This window comes from Rhinolophus sinicus, linkage group LG17 (genome assembly GCF_036562045.2).
Source record: "Rhinolophus sinicus isolate RSC01 linkage group LG17, ASM3656204v1, whole genome shotgun sequence".
Classification (NCBI taxonomy): Eukaryota; Metazoa; Chordata; class Mammalia; order Chiroptera; family Rhinolophidae; genus Rhinolophus; species Rhinolophus sinicus.
Genome location: NC_133766.1, coordinates 12465188 through 12487282, shown reverse-complemented (window position 1 = coordinate 12487282; position 22095 = coordinate 12465188). Strand labels below are relative to the sequence as shown.

Sequence of the window (22095 nt, the reverse complement as noted above, 5' to 3'; positions counted from 1 at the left end):
CAATTTTCAAAACAATAAAGAAAGCAAGTTCGGCAAACTACCTGACCACAACATTCTAGGACAGACTATTAAAATATGTGGTCACTTACAAAATGTTACTGGGCAACCACTAAAGATGACCAGTCAAAATACCATTCCTTTCTTCCACAGCGGACTAAAAAGTCTAGGGAACATGACAGATGTGGTATAACAAGAAAAAGGCCTTTGACAGTAGGTTTATACTGTCCTTTGGACAAAAAGAAGCAATACAGATTGACTGAAAATACCAACAGGCTCTATCTGTTAAAGGATTGCTAAGTGCTATTTTTTAATGAATACATAGTTTTAAGCCAGAAGAAAGTATCTAGTGACCAGCTTCAGGGCTTCATATAAATCCTACTCTGGCACCCTGCGTTTACTTGGATTAAGACACAAAGCAACCTTTAAAGTATGTCAGTGCCCTAGGAGAAGGGACATGTCGGCTGGTCCCCTGCTCCATTCCTGGCTCCTAGAACAGGACCTGGCATCCCGTGGATGCTCATTTAATATTTGTTGAATGAATAAAAAGAAGTGTGCATAATATGACGTTCAGAGGATTAATCAATACCCTGGAATGATTTAATCAGACTCTAAAAGTTCTTCACCGAACAGAATGATGGGCCGAATGAAAGCCGGGTAACTGGGCCCACCGGGAAAGCCTAGCTTTTGGAGTCAGGCAGCCTCTGCTGTCAATCTCGGTTCTGCCCCTTGGGCAGATGGGAGGAGAATCAACGTGAAGTTTCAAAAGAAAAAAAAACAAGTAAGGTCTTCCACATAAGTTCAAAATTAATCAAGCACTTAGTGAGAGAAAATGTGGCTTTTAGCTAAAGTGGCATATAACTGGGGAAAATATTAATTCCTACTATAAAAATATAGTGTAGAATAATCAGACATGAGGTTCTAGGTGGGCCACATTTGAGAGTGAAAAGGGGGTACTGTTAATTATGCTAGGATAACGGGTGCCAACTGGGGCTGCCCGTGGCAGATGGGGGTACCAGATCACACTGTTTTGGCACACACCAACAGCTCTAGACATTTGGGTTGATAAAAAGTTTAATGGATCAACAATTTGCTGTCATTGCTTTAAAATTATATTAGGTCACTAAGTGTGTACTATTTACCTGGCACTGTTCTAAGTCCTTTACATATATTAAGTCACTTAATACTTACAAAAATATTATGAAATATTAATATTATCCTTTCTATAGATGAGGAAACTGAGGCTATTTAACAGAAAGGTTAATAGCTTGCCCATGGTTACTATTCAGCTTACCCCAAGGCGTACACTGACTGAACAACAGACCCCAAGGTCAGTAGCCCCTGGGTCTCTGCATTGGTAACCACTAGCCTCGGGTGGCACGGAAATGCACTGCAGTCCGTTCTGCTACGCAGGAAAAGGAGAGTCCTTCTTGCCTCCGTTTCAGTCAGAGCACAGTTAGGCACATTGTTTTAATTACAGGTCCCTATTTTTATACAAACTAGTTATACTAGGGTATTAAGGACGGCAAGGAGATAAGAGACCATGACACAGATGGATGGATGAGTGGGAGGCAATGTTTAGCTTAACAGCTCCACTGTATGGATGGCCATAGGAAAGAAAAGTCAGGAACACTCTATTCGGCAGCTTTCCAACTTTTTTTTAACCGTTGTGACCCAGCTCACATATGTAGTTCATTATGTAATTAAATAACTTAATTATGCAATTAAGACAAAGGTTTCATGAAAGCTTTACTACTTGTAACACACTGATATTTTCACTCTGTGCTGCTCCCGTTCCACTCCATTTCTTCTTCTCCTTTTTTGAATGCTGGTCACATGCAACTAAAATTATTTCACAACCCTGGATTTCAACTTAAAATTTGAAAAATACTGCTCTCTATGGCCCCAAGGAGAGAAATTAAAGAGCAGTGGATAGATGTTATAGAGAAATATATTTTAACTCAACATCAGCAACAACTAAGTAAGTGTCAGAGCTGTTAACAATTGTAATGGGCTATTTCAAGACAAAGGGAATTCTCCATCACTGTAGGTGATGTAGGTATCCCATCACACACTGTGGACAGAGTAGGAGAAATTCAAATATTCATTAAATGGCTGAAACAGAAGAACATTAAGTTGTATTTCCAAACCTAAGATCTCATTAGTCTAAACCACATTTTTACAATAGAAATAATACTTTCCCTCCATCAATGTCTATTTTCCAAAATATTTAGGTTTTTCAACCTACCAAGACATAAGGAAAGAAGAAAGTTTGGAAGGAAGGAAGAAAAAAAGGCAAGGAAGAGAGGAATGAAGGAAGGAGGAAAGGAAAGACAGGAAGGAAAGAAAAGAAGAAAGAAATGGAGGGTGGAAGGGAAGCAGAGAGGTAGGGAGAGAAGAAAAGAAGACAAGAGAGAGAAAGGAGAAATAAAACCAAATAGACTCTAAGTGTTCCTAAGTAAATTAAAGAGTTTTGCTTTCTAAATAAAGTCTAAAACCCTACTTTCCCAATCCCAACAAAAATGTAAATTGGGTTCAACCAGAGTGCAAGATTTCCTGACTACCCTGCATGAGAAAAAGAAGGGAAAAAGGCATCTGAAAATCACTCTGGGCTCTATAATTAGCTCTGATGGTTTTCTTTCAGATCATTCTGGATGATCAAATCATAAGAGAAGAGCTGAGAGTAGCTTAGAACTTGATGTATAAAATAGCTTTCAACAGGTTTGGTCAATCCTTTTGACGGGTATACATACTGCAACAATCTTCAAAGACAACTTTTGGGAGTGCCTCCTAATTCCTTTTGAAGATACTTCCAAGAAAGGGAAGAGAAAAAGTAAAAAGAGAAATCTAAATAACGACAAAATGATTAAAAGAAGGACACTAACACGAACCCCCAAGGATGCAATTGATAAAGATTAAAGATACTATTGGACTACTGACCAGCCATTCAACCACATTTCTGTGGGCTCATTACTAGCACAAAGTACTCTCTTGCCACCAGATGTCTTGTTCAATCTTCAAGCTCTGTCCGTAATCAAATGCTAACATCACTGACACAGGGCTAGGAATTACTCTGAGTAAGACTGGTGTTTCAGTGGTAATCTCAGCAGGGCATCCTGAAAGACATGAGAAAGTCCAAACTGGGGTAAATGATCCATCCAATACCGCCAAGAGTTTACCGGATGCTTTTCACAAAACTCAGTTTCCTTACAAGGCCTCAGAGTAAAAGGGTGCATGGACTAGCACAGTTACAATCCAGCTACAGCTGGTTATATTTGGTATACAGGGAAATGGCTACTCATGAATTAAGCAAATAAAAGTAAATCAAAGGGCATCCTCAACTGTAAACTCCTCCTTCTGATAAAATGAGTAATTCAGTGTTTATCCTCAATTAATATTATAGGTGCATATATTATCAATATGTAATAAAAAGTCTTTGGAATTTACATACTCAATAAGTTAAGTGTTGTTTTAAATGAAGTGGAAAGTTAGAAGCTTTTTGCTTAGACCATCTGGGTATCCTAGAAATCTGAATCCTGAGTTGGACCCCTTCCCACATTGCTATAAACCACACTACAAACTCTCAAATCAGGAATAGAGTCCTTTGTGGGAAGATGAATCCAGGAAATAAACTGAAACCAGACTTAAGTTTGGCAAGTCAGTAAAGACAGAGACTTGGAAACAGAAGAAAAAGAATAGAAGTTGACATAATTCAGGTAGGTTGGAATTCAAAGCATGCCGGGACCTTGGCAACATAGACCAGCTGGAGCAAGATGAAGCCAAGACCAGGCCGGGCACAGTCTGGGGAAACACATACAGGCTCCAGAGGTCTGTCTGCCAGGTGGATGCTTGCACTGGGTTTCAATGTACCATGTCTCAAGACACAGCAAGCTCACACTTGGTTCAGGCAGACACTGGAACAGGAGGATGAATTCGAGGTCAGGGCATCACCATGAATTTACAGACTCACAGTCATGGCAAGACTTCTATTTGCAACAAGATTGTGATCTAAGTACACAGAAAAACCTAGAATTCTTTGTTTAGTAAAAAGAGATGACAAGGAAACTGTCTTTCTCAGTATAAATGCTCAAAAGGGGGGGGAAAAGCCTCCCCAAACACAAGGTTCATATTTATACTACCTGATTGAAGAGAAAGGAACACTTCCAAATTCATTTTATGAGGCCAGCATTACCGGAGCCAAACAAAGACACCACAAAAAAAGAAATTACAGGCCAATATCCCTGATGAACATAGATATGAAATTCTCAACAAAATACTAGCAAACTGAATTCAAGAGGACATTAAAAGGGTCAGACACCATGATCAAGTGGGATTTATACCTGGGATGCTAGAATGGTTCAACATACAGAGATCATTAATAGAATGAAGGATTAAAAAAAAGCATATGATCATTGCAATAGATGCAGAAAAAGCATTTGACAAAATGCAACATCCTTGCATTATAAAATTCTCAGCAAATTAGGCATAGAAGGAATGCACCTCAATATTATGAAGGCCATATATGATAGGCCCACAGCTAACATCATACTCAACAGTGAAATGTTAAAATCTTTCCTCTAAGATCAGGAACAAGACAAGCATGCTCACTCTTACCACTTCAATTCAACATAATACTGGAAGTCCTAGCCATAGCAATTAGGCAAGAAAAATAAATAAAAGATATACAAATTGGAAATGAAGAAGTAAAATTATCTGTTTGCAGATGACATGATCTTATATATAGAAAACCCTAAAGACTCTACCAAAAACTGTTAGCACTAATAAATAAATTTAGTAAAGTTGCAAGATACAAAATAAACATACAAAAATCATTTGCATTTCTATAAACTAACAATGAGCTATCTGAAGGAAATTAAGAAAGTTATCCCATTTACAATAGCATCAAAAAAGCAGTTGAAAGATCAGTACAATAAAAACTATACGACAATGAAAGAAATTGAAGAAAACACAAAGAAAAATGGAAAGATATTCTGTGTTCTTGGATTGGAAGAATTAATATTGTTAAAATGTCTATACTACCCAAAGTGATCTACAAATTCAATGCAATCCCTATCAAAATTCCAATGGCATTTTTCACAGAAATAGAAAAAAACTATCCTACAATTTGTATGAAACCACAAAAGATCCTGAATAGCCAAAGCCATCTTGTGAAAGAAGAATAAAGCTGGAGGCATCACACTTCCTGATTTTGAACTGCATTACAGAGCTACAGTAATGAAGAGTATGGTGCTGGCACAGAGAGCAATGGAACAAAATAAAAAGCTCAGAAATGAACCTGTGCATATACAGTTAACTAATCTTTGATAAAGGCATAAAGAACTTACAGTGGGGAAGAATAGTGTCTTCAACAAATGGTGTTGGGGAAACTGAATATCTAGGTGCAAAATAATGAAACTGAACTCCTATCTTACATCACTCATAAAAGTTAACTCAAAATGGATTAAAGACAGAAATGTAAAACCTGAAACCACCAAACTCCTAGAAGAAAACATAGGGAAAAAAGATCTTTGACATTGGTCTTAGCAATGAATTTTTTGGGGTAAGATGCCAAACGCACAAGCAACAAAAGCAAAGTACACAAGTGGGACTACATCAAACTAAAAAGTTTCTACACAGCAAAAGCAACAATCAATAAATTGAAAACACAACCTACAGAATGGGAAAAAATATTTGCAAACCATATATCTGACAAGGGGTTAATATCCAAAATATATTAAAAAAACTCATACAATAATAGCAAAAAAGCAAATAATCCAATGAAAAATGGACGAAGGACCTGAATAGACATTTTTCCAAAGAATACAAACAAATGCCTAATAGGTACGTGAAAAGGTGTTCAACATCACTAGTCATCAGGAAAATGCAAATCAAAACCACAATGAGATATCATCTCACACCTGTTAAGATGGCTATTATAAAAACCAACAAATGTTGGTGAGTTTGTTGAGAAAGGGAACACTTATACACTATTGGTGGAAATGTTAATTGGTATAGCCATTCTGGAAAACAGTGTAGCAGTTCCTCAAAAATTAAAGATAGTCCCACCACATGATCCAGCAATCCCACTCCAAAGGAAATGAAATCAGTATCTCAAATTGATATTTGCACTCCCATGTTCACTGCAGCATTACTTGCAATAATCAAGATATGAAAACAACCTAAAAGTCCACAGACAGATGAATAGATAAAGAAAATACAGGAGATAGATAGATGATAGATAGATAGATAGATAGATAGATAGATAGATAGATAGATAGATAGATAGACAGAGAGAGAGATATCTATCCATCCAATGGAATATTATTCAGCCACAAAAAAAAAAAAAAAGGAAATCCTACCATTTACAACAACATGGATGAACTTGCAGGGCATCGTGCTAAGTAAAATAAGACAGATAGAGAAAGATCTATATTGTATTGTATTATTTATATGTGGAATCTAAAGGGGGGGGGAAGCTCATTTCATAGAAACAAAATAGAATGGTGGTTACCAAGGGTTGGGGAGAGGAGGAACTGGGAAGCTGTAGGTCAAAGGGTACAAACTTCTAAGTTCTGAGGATCTATGTACAGTATGGTGACTATAGTTAACAACATGGTATTGTATACCTGTTTATACATGAAAGTTACTGAGACTAGATATTAAGCATTCTCACCACATAAAAGAAAAGAGTTTACTACGTGAGGTGATGAATATATTAATAAGTTTGATCTTGGTAATCATTCCACAATGTATATGTATATAAAGATCATCACATTTTACACTTTAAGTATATACAATTGTATTTGTCAATTATTCCTCAAAACAGTTGGAAAAAAACAAACAAGAATCAAATTAGCTTTGTTGATATTCTCTATGAAAAATGTTTTTCAACCGGTAAAAAATAAAAAATAAAAGTACACTACCTACACAGTTCAGGAAACCAGAGCTGAGAAATTAATATTAAAGTGATCCAGGGCTGGAAACACACTCACTCGTAGGACCTGTAAAAATTAAAGGAAAATTCTCTCTAGAGCAGTGGTTCTCAACCTTGACTGTGGAACTTTAGAAACACTAATGCCTCAGTCTCACAGCTGGAGTATGTGAGTTAACTAGACCAGGATTCAACCAGCCATTCTAATTTTTCAAAGCTCATTAGGTGATTCTAATGTGCAGGAAAAATTGAGAACCACTGCTCTAGAGAGACATGCTTTCAGTGAAAGCCACACAGGATCCCCAGCAAGCATGACTTAAAAACACAATTTTATAACACCCAAAGGAACAAGCCACCATAAGCAAGAATAGGCAGAAATAACTAAAAGCAAAGTTAAACCCCCAAGAACTTTGGATAACAGAATTATTTGTAACAGAGTATATGATAAGAACATTTAAAATAATTAAAGCTAAAAAGACCAAAACTACGAAAAAAGGTACAAAATATAACTTGCAGAAATGATAAATAACTCAATAAGTGGTTTAAAGAGCAGATTAATAGACCTGTGGAAGAAAAGTAGAGAACTGCATGATTTACCCTGAGAAAACACCCAGAATATAGCACTGCAAGATGAGTAAAAGGAAGTACAAGAGACAAATTAAGAGACAGGGAATAAGTGAGAAGGTTCAACATACACCTAATCGATGTTCCAAGAGAAAAGAGAGAATGGAGGAGAGGAATGTTGCAAGAGATGATGGCTGAGTATTTTCTACTTAGAAGATTTTCAGAGGTCACCATATGCTCTACTGAATCTACGACCATAATCTTTTCTCTCAGCTGCCACATACTATGGCTTCATTGAGGGACAAGATTGAACTGAATTCAGTTCAGCACTATCAGTGACTTCATTTGGATGAGATTGGGACAAGAGAAGCTGAAGGCAGTGATAAGCTAAATATCCAATGTCTTGCTTGATAAGTACGGTGCCCTTGGAGATTTATTGAGGATTAGCTATCCAGATGAAGAAACAGAAGGACTACAGAATCCCCGCCACTGTTCACCCCTTTCCTGTCAAATGACAAGCTTAAAAGAAACTAGTCTTTCGAAATTGATATGTTACATAGTCCTTTCACCCACAACACCAAGTGTTGAGAAGGATGTGGAGAAACCAGAATGCCCACACGTTAATGAGAATACAAAATAACCAATCACTTTGGAAATAGTTTGGCCATGCTGGGGAGGAAGAAATTTTCCTCTACCCTTCTAGGTTCCTTTGGCTGATCTAATCATTAAATATACATGAGACAGATTAGATTAACAAGAGAACCAAATTTAATTACATACTCATGTATGGAAACCCCACATACACGAGCAAGTCAGAGACAGAAAATGAGATACACATGGCATTCTGAGCTAAGGATGAGGTAAGACACTGTGGGGCTTCAGAGGGGAGAAAGGTCATTTGCAGGATGATAACAGAGCAGATGTTCAGTAATTAGATGTTTGCCCTGCCCTATAGATAGGTCATAAAAATTATCTCTGGTAATAACTCTTATTATGGGCAAGGCACTTCATTTAAATTCTTTAAGGGAGAGATAAAAGTTTCTTGTGACCCACGGGGTCTTGATTGCCTTCAAAATAATTCACATGTCAAAGTGGCACATCTTAGGGAGACCTGTTCTGAACCCCTTGAGAAGCTCCTAGAAAGGTGAGATGTGTTTCCTATACAACCTAGCAATTCCAGTCTTGAGTATTTGTCCAAGGGAAATATATACACATGTTCACACAAAGACCTGGATGTGAATATTCACAGCAGTTTTTCCTAATAACCCCAAACTAGAAACAACACAAATGTCCATCGATAGATGAATAAATTATAGCATATCTATGCAACGGAATATTAGTACCAAAAAGGAAAAAATTACTGATAGATACAATCACATGGACGAATCTCAAAAACATTGTGCTGAGCAATAACCGAAAAATGCCAAAGTTCATACTTTATGATTCTATTTATGTGACACTTTGGAAAAAACAGATCTAATCTATAGTAACAGACAGTACTTCCCTAGAGCCATGTGGGAGGGTAATTGATGGGAAGGAAGGGATACGGGAAATTTGGGATTAATGGAGATGGTCTATATTTTTATTGTAATAGTGGTAACACGAGAATATACATTGGTTAAAACTTATAAAACTGCACACTTTAAATGGGTGCATTTTATATGTAAGTTATACCTCAAGAAGTTGATTTTTTTTCTTTCCTCTTGCCGGAAACATTTTCAACTGTTTTCTCACACATACTTATTATCTGATCATGACATAGTTTTCCTACATTCTTTTCTCTTTCTTAACTTTATGATTGTCTCACTTTTGAAATATGATTTTTTCCAACGTATCTTAAGACTCAGTTATAAATTTGAAATTATTTTCTATTTGCTCAAAAAATATAATATGATGGAGGGATTATGGTATTTTTAAAAAAAAGACTTTTAGAATGCTCTTGGTTCAAATCCTAGTTCTACCAATTACTAGCTATGTTACCTTGAGCATTAATTAAATACTCTGAACCTGTTTCCTTATGCATAAAATGGAAAATGTAATAATACCCATCTCTTTGGAATGTAAGACAAGTCAAATTTTTGGCACAGAGTAGGCATTCACTAAATGTTAATCTCTGTTCAACAAATGCTTTGTCATTTAAATTCTTCATCACTTGTATTTATTATAAACTAACCAGAGGAATTAACTTAAATAAAATGTAATGAAGTTAGTTAATAGAATCACTTCCTAACGGCGACTTAAATGGGATAGAAGTACATGAAAACAATGTCAATCAAAGCTAAGTTTGCAAACTAGTGCCCATGGATAAACTGCTACCAATGCGAACAAGGTAAGTACAGAAACTGTGAGGATTTAAAAACTTTCATAGAAATTTGAGATGACCCTGTGTGAGCTAAATCAGGAAATGTGATTGAGAGTTCAAATCTTATATAAAAGGTTCTAGAGCAGTTGCTCAAATTAAGAATCCTGAGCCAGAATGTAAAGCAACACACTACTTCCTTCACTGAGAACATTTTACTATGAAAAAAGTCAGATGAATTAAACAATGTCTTAGCAAAAATAACCAGTCTGTTTATAGTTATGGAAATGTAATTTAAAATTTATACATGTTTATCTGTTTATATCTGTTGAACTAATTATTTTTTAAGTGGGCTTATACTTCCTATGTCTCTTTTGTTCATTTTTTTCAGTAAAATCATTTTCATTGAATTTTACAAAATTATTAGTGCATGATGGTTTGGAAACTAAATTGGTCCTTCCCTACAGATAGTGTGAAACCTTTTTAGAGCATCTATACCGACTCGGGGAATAAAGATGGTGCCTTCAACCTGCACTTTCTCTCAGCTTAAGTTTTCATAGCTACCTTTGATTCTAAACATCTGCTTGTGTTTCCCTAGGATAATGGAGGAAAACAACATGGAGGAATTCTGAGAGAAGTCTGTGATTTTAGTAACTATCCTCCACAGAAAGTTTCCTCGCTATTAAGACTCTTCTGCCACCCTGTGGCCATTCTGCTGATGACCCCAAGCTAGAAGACCCAGCCGCTGCTTTTGTCTTCCTTTCCTCTAGACCTTAACACTTAATCTTTTTTTCCCTTGTTATATTTTATTTTATTTTTTATCAATTCAGGTGTACAATATAATGTAACAGTTAGACATTTACACCCCTCACAAAGTGAAAACCCCCCTTCCCCAAGCTACTACCCCTCTGACATCGTATATAGCTGTTCGAATTCCATTGACTCCATTCCCTTGACTTACATATATATTAAATTGCAGTTGAAATTCAATATTATTCAACTTCAGCTCAGGTGTACAATGCAGTGATCAGGCATCTACACAGTCCCCCTAATGAGACAAGTGCCCATCTGACACCCTCCAAATTCTTTAATACATTGCTAATTATATTCAACACTTAATCTTATTCCATCTTTCCCACCTAATTCCTTAGTGGGATCCATGAAACCTACTGAATTTTCTGCACTTCTTTATTTCATGATTGCTTTTTCCTTCAGTTTTTTGTTTTGTTTGGTTTTGTTTTGTTTAGGTAGTTTGTTACTGCTATCTGAATGTGGGCATTATCATTCGGTGTCAACCAAACTGCTTTGCAAGCAATGAATTACATAAATCATTGGCCACAGTACGTTCAAATAAAAGTAAAAACTTTCAGCAAGAAAATGTAAATTATTTTACTTCTTGCCATGAAGAGAGAAAGTCACCTTATACGGAGCAACTGGCAATACACAAACCATTTTGGATGTACCCCAAATTGGAAGTCAGAACATAGATTAGAAACAATTTTTAGAGTGTTAAACTAAGTAAAGGTATTTTAAAAATATATATCAGTGTAGGAGACTTTTGCCTTTGTAAAACTTCTTCATTATAATTGCATATTGCTTTTCTATAGATAATATACATCATAACTCATCTGAATGAAGGTGAAATGCGGCAGGCTAACAAAGTAAGACAGATAAAAGGAGTCTGTTTGGGAAGCTAGATGTTTCTCCAAAGTTTTTCCTTTCTTGTAAATGTCAACTTAGCAATAAGAATTGTGAGCAGGTCCTTGAACCATCATCAAAGTCCTTTATTTCCTTGTGACTAAATTCAATTTAAAAGTTATTCTGTACAAACTAAAGAGAGCTTTGCAAAGTTGACCTTCCCTCAGAGTTTTCCTTCACCTAACAGTAAAAAATAGTAACTTAAAATGAATGAAACTGGGCCCTTATATCACACCACATACAAAAATCAACTCAAAATGGATTAAAGACTTAAATGTATGAAACCTATGAAACGTATGAAAAGCCGACCACATAAAACTAACAGGGAAAAAGCTTCTTGACATTGCTCTTGGTGATGACTTTTTTTGGCTATGACACCAAAAGTTCAGGCATGAGAAACAAAAATACACTAGTGGGACTATATCAAACTAAGAAGCTTCTGCACAGCAAAAGAAACTTAATCAATACAGTGAAAATGCAACTTACAGAATGGCAGAAAATACTTGCAAACAACTTATCTGATAAGAGGTTAATATCCAAAATACATAAGGAACTCATACAACTCAGTAGCAAAAAATAAAAATCTGATTTTAAAAAGGGGAAAGGACCTGATTAAGCATTTCTTAAATGAAGACATACAAATGGCCAACAGGTATAGAAAAAAGGTGCTCAAACATCACTAATCATGAGGGATGCAAATCAAAACCACAATGAGATATCACCTCACACCAATGCCAATTGTTAAGATGGCAATTATCAAAAAGATAAAAGATAGCAAGTGTCAGTGATATGGCAAAGGGAACCCTTGTGCACTGTTGGTGAGAATGTAAATTGGTGCAACCACTATGGAAAACAGTATGATGGTTCCTCAAAAAATTAAAAATCGAACCACCATATGAACTAGCAATAGCACTTCTGGGCATTTATCCAAAAGAACTGGAATCAGGATCTCAAAGAGATATCTGCACTCCCATATTCACCAGACCATTATTCACACCGTCAAGACATGGAAGCAACCTAAATAACCATCGACAGATGAATGGATAAAGAAAATGTGTTACATACAATGGAATATTATTCAGCTTAAAAAAAAAAACAAGGAAATGCTGCCATCAGCCACAACATGGATGAACCTGGAGGACATTATGCTAAGTGAAAAAACCAGTCCCAGAAAGACAACTACTGGATGATCTCATTTATATGAGGAATCTGAAACAGTCAAACTCATGGAAGCATAGAGTAGAATGCTGGTTGCCAGGGGCTGGGGGAGGGGAAAGTGGAGTGATGTTGGTCAAAGGGTTTAAAGTTTCAGTTACGCAAGATGAATGGGTCTGGAGATCCAACGTAGAGCATGGTAACTACAGTTAACAATACTGCATTGTATACTGGAAACTTGCCAAGAGAGTCGATCTTAAGTGTTCACACACACACACACACACCCCAAAAAAGATAACAGTATGAGGTGATGGATAAGTCAGTTAGCTCGATTGCTGTCATCATTTCACAGTGTTTAAATATGTCAGAAGACCAAGCTGTACACCCTAAGTGTACACAATTTTTATTTGTCAGTTATACCTCAGTAGAGCTGGTTTTTAAAATGCTGGCTGCTTGGAATTGCCTACCCCTGAAGTCACCCTAAAATGCAATTGGTAAATATACTGGTGGATAGAGACTCATTTCCATGGCAATATCTTTAAATGGAATATCTTTTGTTAAAGTTAAATAAAAGATGAACTTTGAGGATCAACTTCTGGTTTTGTATTTACAAGTTCATTGAGTTAGAAGATACTACGAAAATAGAGGCAAGAAGTGGGAACAGTAAAGACATGATCCGTGGCAAATGGTGGGGAAGGAATCGGATGCAATAGAGTGAGCACGTACCAAAGAAAGGCCGAAGGAAAGAAAATGTAACAAAAATAACTGGCGGAGGACGGTTGTTATTATGGAGACTGGGAGTTTCACTATGAGAAACAAGAGTGGTGAAGCTGCTGCAGGAAGCCTTCTAGGTGCTTCCATTATCCTCGATGGGTAATTTGATAGTATATATGCTTAAGGACGTTTGACGGTAACTAATGGAAACACACACGAGTACTCACCACTCAACTCCTTCAAGGGGCCTGAGGAAAATGAAAGAGAGAACAACCGAGAGTGAGCACAAACGGTGAATCAGACCATCCACAGGTCTAGTGTCCTAGGAGATGGTGTGGAGATGAAGGCAGGTGGGGAAAAGAATGGAGAAGGGCGAGTGGCTCTTCCTGCAGCCACCGAGTCTCCGTGGGAACTTGGAAGAGGAAAGAAACTGCAGGGCCCAGTAAGTCGGGTTCCCCTTCTGGGACTGCGGGCTTATCAGCAGAGAGCGCCCCCCTTTGGAGAGGTCAAGTCTCTGCTTCTTTTCATAGGTGCTTCTCTCTTACTGAAGGGCAAACCTCCAAGGAGAGGCCCTGGAGCCTCCGCAGGCCACAGACCAACAAATCTCGTCCACACACCAAGCCTGGCACCTATTCTAGATCAGAACAAAGGCGCTGAGGAGTATGACGTCAGAACTTGATTCTTACATCCAGAGGGAGAAAAACCCCAACACGTTCGCTCACTTAGTCAGATATTACACTTTTATCCAGACTGCAATATGTGTTCATGTATATTTTCATCTTCGGAACAGGTGGTTTGAAATGCAAATAAAGTAATAAGTGTCAGAACCGTATCCTAGCAGTAGCTACTTTGGAAACGTTACCATGGCACCAATTCAACAGTGTTCTTAGAGGCAGCCACACCTCAGCACCGCCTTCCTAACTGGGGACAGCAAAGTTCACGGGAACTAAGAGACACAAACTGTGAAAGTGTCCTGAACCCACACAGGAGGTCATCTTTACAGCACAATTGCCCTCCGAAGCTACCTGACACAGGGCATGGGACTTAAAGAGGGGGAAAAAAGGAAACAGACCGTCTCCTAGAACACCTGGAGTGTGATCCAAGCCTGGAGACAAAACGATGGTAATTATAACTGCTAACATTTGTTTTTAGCTGCTAACAGCTTGTGCACAGATTGGGAAGGACAAACTCCATTCTCCAATTACTCCAGTGCAAACTGTGCTTTACCAGTACTCGCTAAATCCCAGTTGGGTGACAAGAGAGCAGATTGTCCTCATTTGTGTTCAACTAAGGAAGGCTGTTCTCCCAGGGCTGCAGTCCAGGGGTCACTCACAACCCGAAGATGGAGCTGGGTTTTACAGATCTCTCCTTCTCACCACCAGGAGATCTGCTCTGCAGAGGGCAACATGCATTTCCCAAACTCAGACAAAGCGGAAGGAAGAGGACTGGGTGGTAGGGACACAGGATGCGGGGGAAACAGGTGTTGGCCAACCTGGCCTGTGAACCAATCAAGGTTCCTGGGGAGGCCCTGGGCGAACCAGGGCACGTCTCTGTCTGGGTAGGGGAGTATGAAAGGACAGACACTGAAAGTTAACAATAAAGGCAGTCTGTGATCAATGGCAAATGGATGATATAAACCACAAATTCTGTGACAGTTCAAAGGGGGCAGTTCTTTCCTGCTTCCCCCTTTAGATGAGGGAGATCAAAGAACAATCCCAGAGAGACCCTCTGAAAAAGTGAAGACCTTGCCACTAGGGAACCATAGTTGGTTGACACTGAAAAGCCATAAGCAAGAATGAAACTCCAGCTCTCCCTCCATTACATTTGAAGGCGACTAGTTTTCAAGATCTCCTTACAGACAGTAGTCATACACCATCCATGGCTAAAATAGCCAGAGGAGAAAAAGGGTGCAGAGGCAGGAGTGCTTAGAAAAGCACTCGGGAGTTTCCATATCTTTATCTTGAAAGACAGGAAGACTTCTACTTCTCAAAGGTAATTCTGGAACCACTATAAATAGTTAACGCCACCCTCACCTCCCCCTCAAAAAAAAAAAATAAAGGCCGAAAAGGGCCTCCCAGTACTGCTTCCATAGTATTTTGGCCAAATCAACCTGTAAATTTTCTATGGGTGAGCTGAAATTGTAATCTGAGCAATAACCTTGGTATCAGGTGGGCCACCCAATGGCAGACCACATCCAAGGCACAATATTCAAAAGAGAGTGAGACTCTGGGCTTGGTTTCAACAAGTTTTGAGATTCAGAGCGATCCGGTCTGATGAGTAAGTCTGAGAGAACAGCAGATCCAGGCAGAAACAACGCTCAGGATCAAGCAGGAGATGGTGCCACGTTCCAGGTGATCGGTCTGTTGCCAAGGGTTAAACAGGAAGAATCCAGGGCCCTGAGGAATAGCTAGGTAAGGTCTAGGAAGCCACGGAGCAGGAATTCAGTTACAGCAGGAAATTATAGCACTTAGGAGGAAACTGAGGTAAACGCCCAATCCTGTGGACTAAGTTGACATGACAGAGGTTAGGAGAAATCTGGAATTGGATGAGTATGTGGTACCCAGAGTTCATGCAGAGATATTCACCGTTAGGATTACGGTGACATGAGTAAAGTTACATTCTATCTACAGCTGGATTGAGGTCTTAAGAAAGGAAAACTGTATCAAAATTGTAATATTCAATATATACCGATAACAAAAGTGAATACAGGTCACGTTTGACTTCTGCAATTACAAAAGGTGCTCAAAGTGGTTACCATCAGTGTAATTTTAATACAGTTTTTTCCTTTCTTAAAATGTGTATAGATTTTTTGGCACCCTGTCTATTTTCTGCCCAGAACAGGCTAGACAAAGGAACTCAGCAGGTTCCAGCCTGGAGAGCAGGCTGATCAAACACAGCGATGGCTGCAGTGCCCTGGGGTGAGGAAGACAGAAGTTGATCAAAGGGCTTCCCCATGAGAGGTCCTAATAAATACTTCTGAAATGATACCTTCCATTTTGAAAAGAGAAAAATATATTTTGTTGCAATGGTCAGTTTATCCCTTTTACATTTTTCTGTTTTGTTGCCTGGACAAAGAGTTAAATGTAAAAAAATGAAACCATACATATCAGAAGAAAATATGGGAGTACTTATTAAGTCCTCTTTGATGGGAAAGCCTTTTCTAAATACAATAGTAAAACAAAATCCTAAGGGTAAATATCTGACCACATAAAAATGAAAATTTGGTACAATTAAAAATACCCCCAGCACAACTGAAAGGCTCTGTAAGCAGGTAAAATATTGGCAATAAGTATGACAGCTAATATTCTTGGCACATAAAGAGTTCTTGCAAATCAATAGGCAAACCTCAAACAAACAAAAAAATGTTAAGGGATCAAATATAGGTCACAGAATAAATACTACAGATCAATAAGCATGTGTAAAGTGTTCCACCTCACTAGGAATTGAAACCGTACAAATTATAACCACAAAGAGATGCTTAACTTCTCGAATTGGCAAAGGGGGTTATAAACAACACTGGGAGAAAGTGATAAAATTGGTACACCTTCCTAGGAAGCAATCTGAGAAAGTGATTTAATAATATGACTTCTAGTAATCCACCTTAAAGAAAAGAATCAGAGATACGAACGATTTATTTAGAGATAGCCATCAAAGCACTATGTATAATAACAAAAAGAGGCAAGAAGCTGAATGCTATACTTATGTAATAAACACTAATTAGCCATGAATATTGTGTTTTTTGAAGAGTTTTTAATAACATGGGGAAATGCTCATGACATAATACTAAGTGAATATGTGAAATTACAACATGATTTAATTATGTATGTGTAACAAACACTCATAGCAAATGACTGGAGGGAATAGATCTGGGGAATAGATGGAGATGTAAACTGATATCGTGTTTCCCCAAAAATAAGACCGGGTCTTATATTAATTTTTGCTCCAAAAGATGCATTAGGGGATGTCATCCTGAAAAATCATGCTAGGGCTTATTTTCCAGTTAGGTCTTATTTTAGGGGAAACATGGTACAAACTGGCATGATTTTTTTAGTTTTTCCTTTATGTATCAGTATTATTTAAAAAAAAATCCTACAAGAAACATGTAATACTTGTATTATAAAAAGTTCTTTTTAAATATTTTTAAACCTATATTATAACAGCTTAGGCTGCTGCTTGGGAACAATGATAACTGAAGGAATTATTATTTTTTAAATAATTACCTGAAGATCTCAACTTTTTGGTTTTAACATCCCAGACATTATTTAAAATATCCTAAAGAACGATATTTGCTTTGAGAATAGTAAAGTTTCTAAAATGTTCTAACAAGACCCCCCACACACACTGGCAATAACTCTTAAACGTTGATGAATGAGTGTCCATGGCCCAAAGAATACTCAAGCGGCACTTCTACAAGAAGTCTCCACCAGTAAGCAAAATAGACTCCATGATCCTTTTCCTAAAAGGACAACCACCTCCGATTTATTGTCGATGATTAGAAGCAATGGCTGATTGGAGACGCAAGCACACCCAAAACCTTTGCACAATAGATTAAATAGTATCATATTCGGAAAAGAGACAAAAGAAGAACATGAACAAAATAAAAAACCCCTGCTTATTTCTTTGGACTTTCATAAACAAGAATCCTCTAGATAACCCTGGGACTTGTACTGTCACTACTAAGAGCTAAACATTTATTGAGTCCTTAATATGTATCAGGCACATAATAAAGACAAATATAGTCTGTCATTCAATCCTCAAAATAATCTAAAGAGGTCGGAACTAATCCTAGCCTCATTTTATAGACAAGGAAGTCATGACTCCCAGATGTTAAGCAACTTGCCAAAAGTTCCTAAGCTGGTAAGTGGCAGAGCCCTGATTTGAAACGAGGAGTCTGCTTCTAACGTGTTTCCCCGAAAAGAAGACCTAACTGGAAAATAAGAGTGCGTCTTTTGGAGCAAAACTTACTATGAGACCTGGTCTTATTTTCGGGGAAACATGGTAGTACTTGCACCATTAACCCATTTGCTCTTCTGCCTCAGAATCTATGAAATAGGTAAAGGTATATTGTGCCTTTTTCTTTTGTCTCCTCCCCACTCTCCAGGAGTCTCAATAAAGATGAATCCTAAGCTTTCTAATCTAATCACTATCTTTTAGAATCAAAGGTGCTACTATGGTTATCATGCTACCTGCTTTGAAGAAAAGTATGACTCAATAAATTAATGCACTGTCTTTAATTTTTCCTGCACTGTTTTATATATATAAATTTTTTTTCCTTCCTTGTTTAGGGTTGCAGCTAGAAGACAGTAAAACTAGCAATGGAGCCGCTACATGAGGAATACGTAGCAAATCGTGGAACAATAGTAAAACCTTATTACTGGCTAAGCTTCTCTCTAGATTGCTCTAATTGTCCTTACCATATTCGGACAGGTGAAGAAGCAAGAGTTCCCTACACAGAATTTTATCAGATGTTTGGATTCCCTTACGGGCCAACATATCCTCAACCCAAACACCTCACGTTTTATGAACTGAAAACTTCTGGTGGAAGCCTGGTGCAGAAGGGCCATGCTAGCAGTTGCACTGGCAATAATACCCATCCAGAATCAATGCTATTTGAGACGAATGGCTATTTTGACTCAACCATATACAGTAATGATGGCATCAGGCATATCATTCTGTATTCCAACAACTCCCCTTGTAATGAAGCAGACCACTGCTGCATCAGCAAAATGTACAATTTCCTGATAATGTATCCAGATGTCACGCTTAGTATTTACTTCTCTCAGCTCTATCATACTGAAGCCGAATTTCCTGCCTCGGCATGGAACCGCGAAGCTCTCCGGAGCCTGGCAAGTCTATGGCCGAAGGTCATATTGAGCCCAATAAGTGGTGGGATCTGGCATTCTCTCCTCAACAACTTTGTGAGCGGTGTCTCAGGAGCAATGGTTTTCCATCCCATTTTACCTGGGAGGGCACTAGCTGACAGGTACAACGCATATGCGATCAACGCCATAACAGGAGTGAGACCTTATTTCATGGATGTTCTTCCCCAGACGAAAGAGAATCAGAACACAACAGCTCAGGCAGCTTTAGAGAGCTATGCCTTAAACAGTGTCACTCCTGGACCATCTTTTCAAGTGACAAGTGGACAAGCACAACCCAATCTGACACCAGACTTCAGGATGCCTGTCATTTTTGTGCTGGTGCCTTTCAGAGACCTACCACCCATCCATGTGGGCCAGAACCCACATAAACCCAGGAATGTCGTCAGGCACTTAAATATGCCTCCAATGCCATTCCAGGAAGCCAAAGACCACAGAAAGCCTCCCATTGCAATGCCAGTGAAGAGAGTAGAAATCACAGAACAGTTTGCAAGTAGCGAAGAGGCAGGTGAAAAGAAGAAGAAGAAAAAGAAAGGGAAAAAATAACATCTACATTTCTACAACATAAGACCAAACTATTACCAGAGGACTTGTAAGATAGCCAACAAAAATCTGGAAACTTTCTTAGGTGTGATCCAAGACGGAGATAAAATGATACATTAAAGGCAAAATCTGAATTGCTTACCATCTCAACTATTATAAAGCTACACTTTTTCTAACATAATCCAAAAATTTTCCATACGCAACTTAATATATTTCTTTATTTTGAAACTGACAGTATCAAAGTGGAGCCGTTAGTACTTGCGAATATTTTGGTGTAGAAAAGAAAATGTTATTATTCTAGTCTACCCACATCATCTTTCCACTAAAAAAGCCTATGGACTAAATATTCCTAAATTGGTTTCAGTATTAAAATTTACTGTAGGATTGGAAAACAGCCTGAAGTATCTGGCATGAAGTGCTGTTTGCAAAAGCAAACCAGTAATTTTCCATTAATTGTTCATTGTGGACAGAAGATTTTAGGCAGCACATTTTTTTTTTTTCTAAAGTGCTTCAAAATAGTTTTGTGTGGGTGGAAAAGCTCTTTTGCTAATTGATTAGACATAGCTACAAAAATTGATTTTTGAAATCTAGCCACCCGCTCAGTTTGATCTTTCCCAGCTCAGACCTCTCCCTCCTGAGCAGATGATACAGGCAGGATGATGCATGAGACTCTCCAAAGGTTCCTTCCATCACTCACCATATAATATCCAGGCCACTTTTACTAGCTTGCAAGACTCCCCCTCTACTTTCCTATTGTCCTCTCTCATCGGCAAGATTGTCAATTCCTATGGGTCAAACACTGTCTCTTTCTCCCTTTGGTTTTCCCTTAGGATCTAGGACACTATCCAGGTAAAATGTGGGGAGCAAGGCTGTGAACCTCCATCTCAATAACTTTACCAGTCACTGCTCCCCAACATTCTTGTAAATTCCAGCCAAGTGCCTGCTTAACCATCCTGCAACGGACCTGTTGTTGTTTTTTCTTAGCATCCATTCCCCCTTCTTCTGATATAGCTCCCCAATGCACAGTTTTTGTTTTACTTCCCTTTTTTTCTGACCACTTCTTTTTCACCAGTACATAGCTATACCTTCTCTTAAAATCTTGTTCAAAACACACTTCTAGGAAGGACTCCTTGACGAACCCTCTGAGCACGTACATCAAAGCACTTTGCTTGTGTTTAATTAATCCACATTTGCTGCCTCACTTCCCTTTAAAAAGAAAAATCTTTAGAATAGAAATTCCTGTTGTGATTAAAATAAACATGGATAATTTTAAAAAAAAATTTCTATTCTTAACTTGAAAATGTGTATAGAATGATTGGAATATAATTGTATTGTGGGTATACAGTAATTATTATTTAAAGAGGGATTCCTGAAGTTTATTATATATCATGAAATCATGTCTATAGTGTGGGATGCAAAGTTAAAAAAGATAAATAAATAAGACCCCAACCTGATAAATTCAGCATCTCTGATCATTACAAAAGTAGATTCTGGTGACCAAGTCAGCTACTGGTGTCAGCAAGTCAAGGGGGACCTGGGGAGCCAACTCTAAAGCTTCTTGCCAAGTTGGCTGGTGAAACCCTGCAGCAACGGGGGGAACTGCCTCCCTTGTGAGCTCCTAGAAAAAAAAAAAAAAAAAAAGTAGATCCAATTATTGGATGGATCTATCTCCAGGCAATCTATCTCCAAAGCGGTCAGGAAGACCACAGTGTCAGCCAGGCTACAAAGGATCCAACCAGTTAGAAACACAGTCTGAAATCTACGATGAATCCGTATTCACATGTGAACCTGGATGGCAACGGTATATAACAAAGGGAGGAATGTTGCCAGAACCACAGGAAAGAAAGGTGCTTTGGGAAGTTAAACGTTTGTACTGGTTAGATAAGACTGGGGCTAGGAAGGTTATTAAGAAGTCATGAGTTGAGGCCGAGACAGTCAAGCTTTAGACAACAGACTGTCGAAAGAGCGTGAAGATATATGGCCTTACGCAAGTAGTCTCTGTTTCCGCATCTGAAAAACAAGAGACTTGAGCGATCTGCTCTAAGACGGCATGTATCAGATCTATAGTTCCACGGAGCGAGCTCGTACAGTGCAGTGATCTCTACACAAAGGGTCAGGCTTGGGTCGGGCTGGCTCAGGAATGTAGGGAAGACCAGCAACTGGAATGCTCCACCTCTCTGTAGCAAACTTATAATGGTGATATTGAAGAATTATCACTGCCCCCACACATATAGAAGTTCCAATGAAGAAAATACAAGTCGATAAAGCAGCTAGTGGTGCAGTGATCTAAAAGAGGCAGGGAGTATATTCCAAGA

The 22095-nt window shown here is 38.2% G+C and overlaps 2 protein-coding genes across 4 annotated transcripts in view; one reads left to right on the top strand and one right to left on the bottom strand.

The window, feature by feature from the left end:
• RGL1 (ral guanine nucleotide dissociation stimulator like 1) overlaps window positions 1-22095 on the bottom strand; it is a 210435-nt gene that overhangs the window by 181294 nt on the left and 7046 nt on the right. The window lies entirely within an intron of this gene.
• APOBEC4 (apolipoprotein B mRNA editing enzyme catalytic polypeptide like 4) lies at window positions 13638-21170 on the top strand. Of its 2 annotated transcripts, none has more exons than XM_074322259.1 (2): window positions 13638-14480; window positions 18786-21170. In XM_074322259.1, the coding sequence occupies exon 2, from the start codon at window positions 18824-18826 to the stop codon at window positions 19781-19783; it is 960 nt and encodes a 319-aa protein (XP_074178360.1). In that variant the 5' UTR covers window positions 13638-14480; window positions 18786-18823; the 3' UTR covers window positions 19784-21170. The 2 variants fall into 2 exon arrangements, with proteins under 2 accessions (XP_074178360.1, XP_019594909.2); XM_019739350.2 differs by having other exon boundaries at window positions 18644-21168.

What these genes read in the sequence shown, in the direction of transcription:
- APOBEC4 (XM_019739350.2), top strand. Translation starts at nt 18,674, where the DNA reads ATGGAGCCGCTACATGAGGAATACGTAGCAAATCGTGGAACAATAGTA.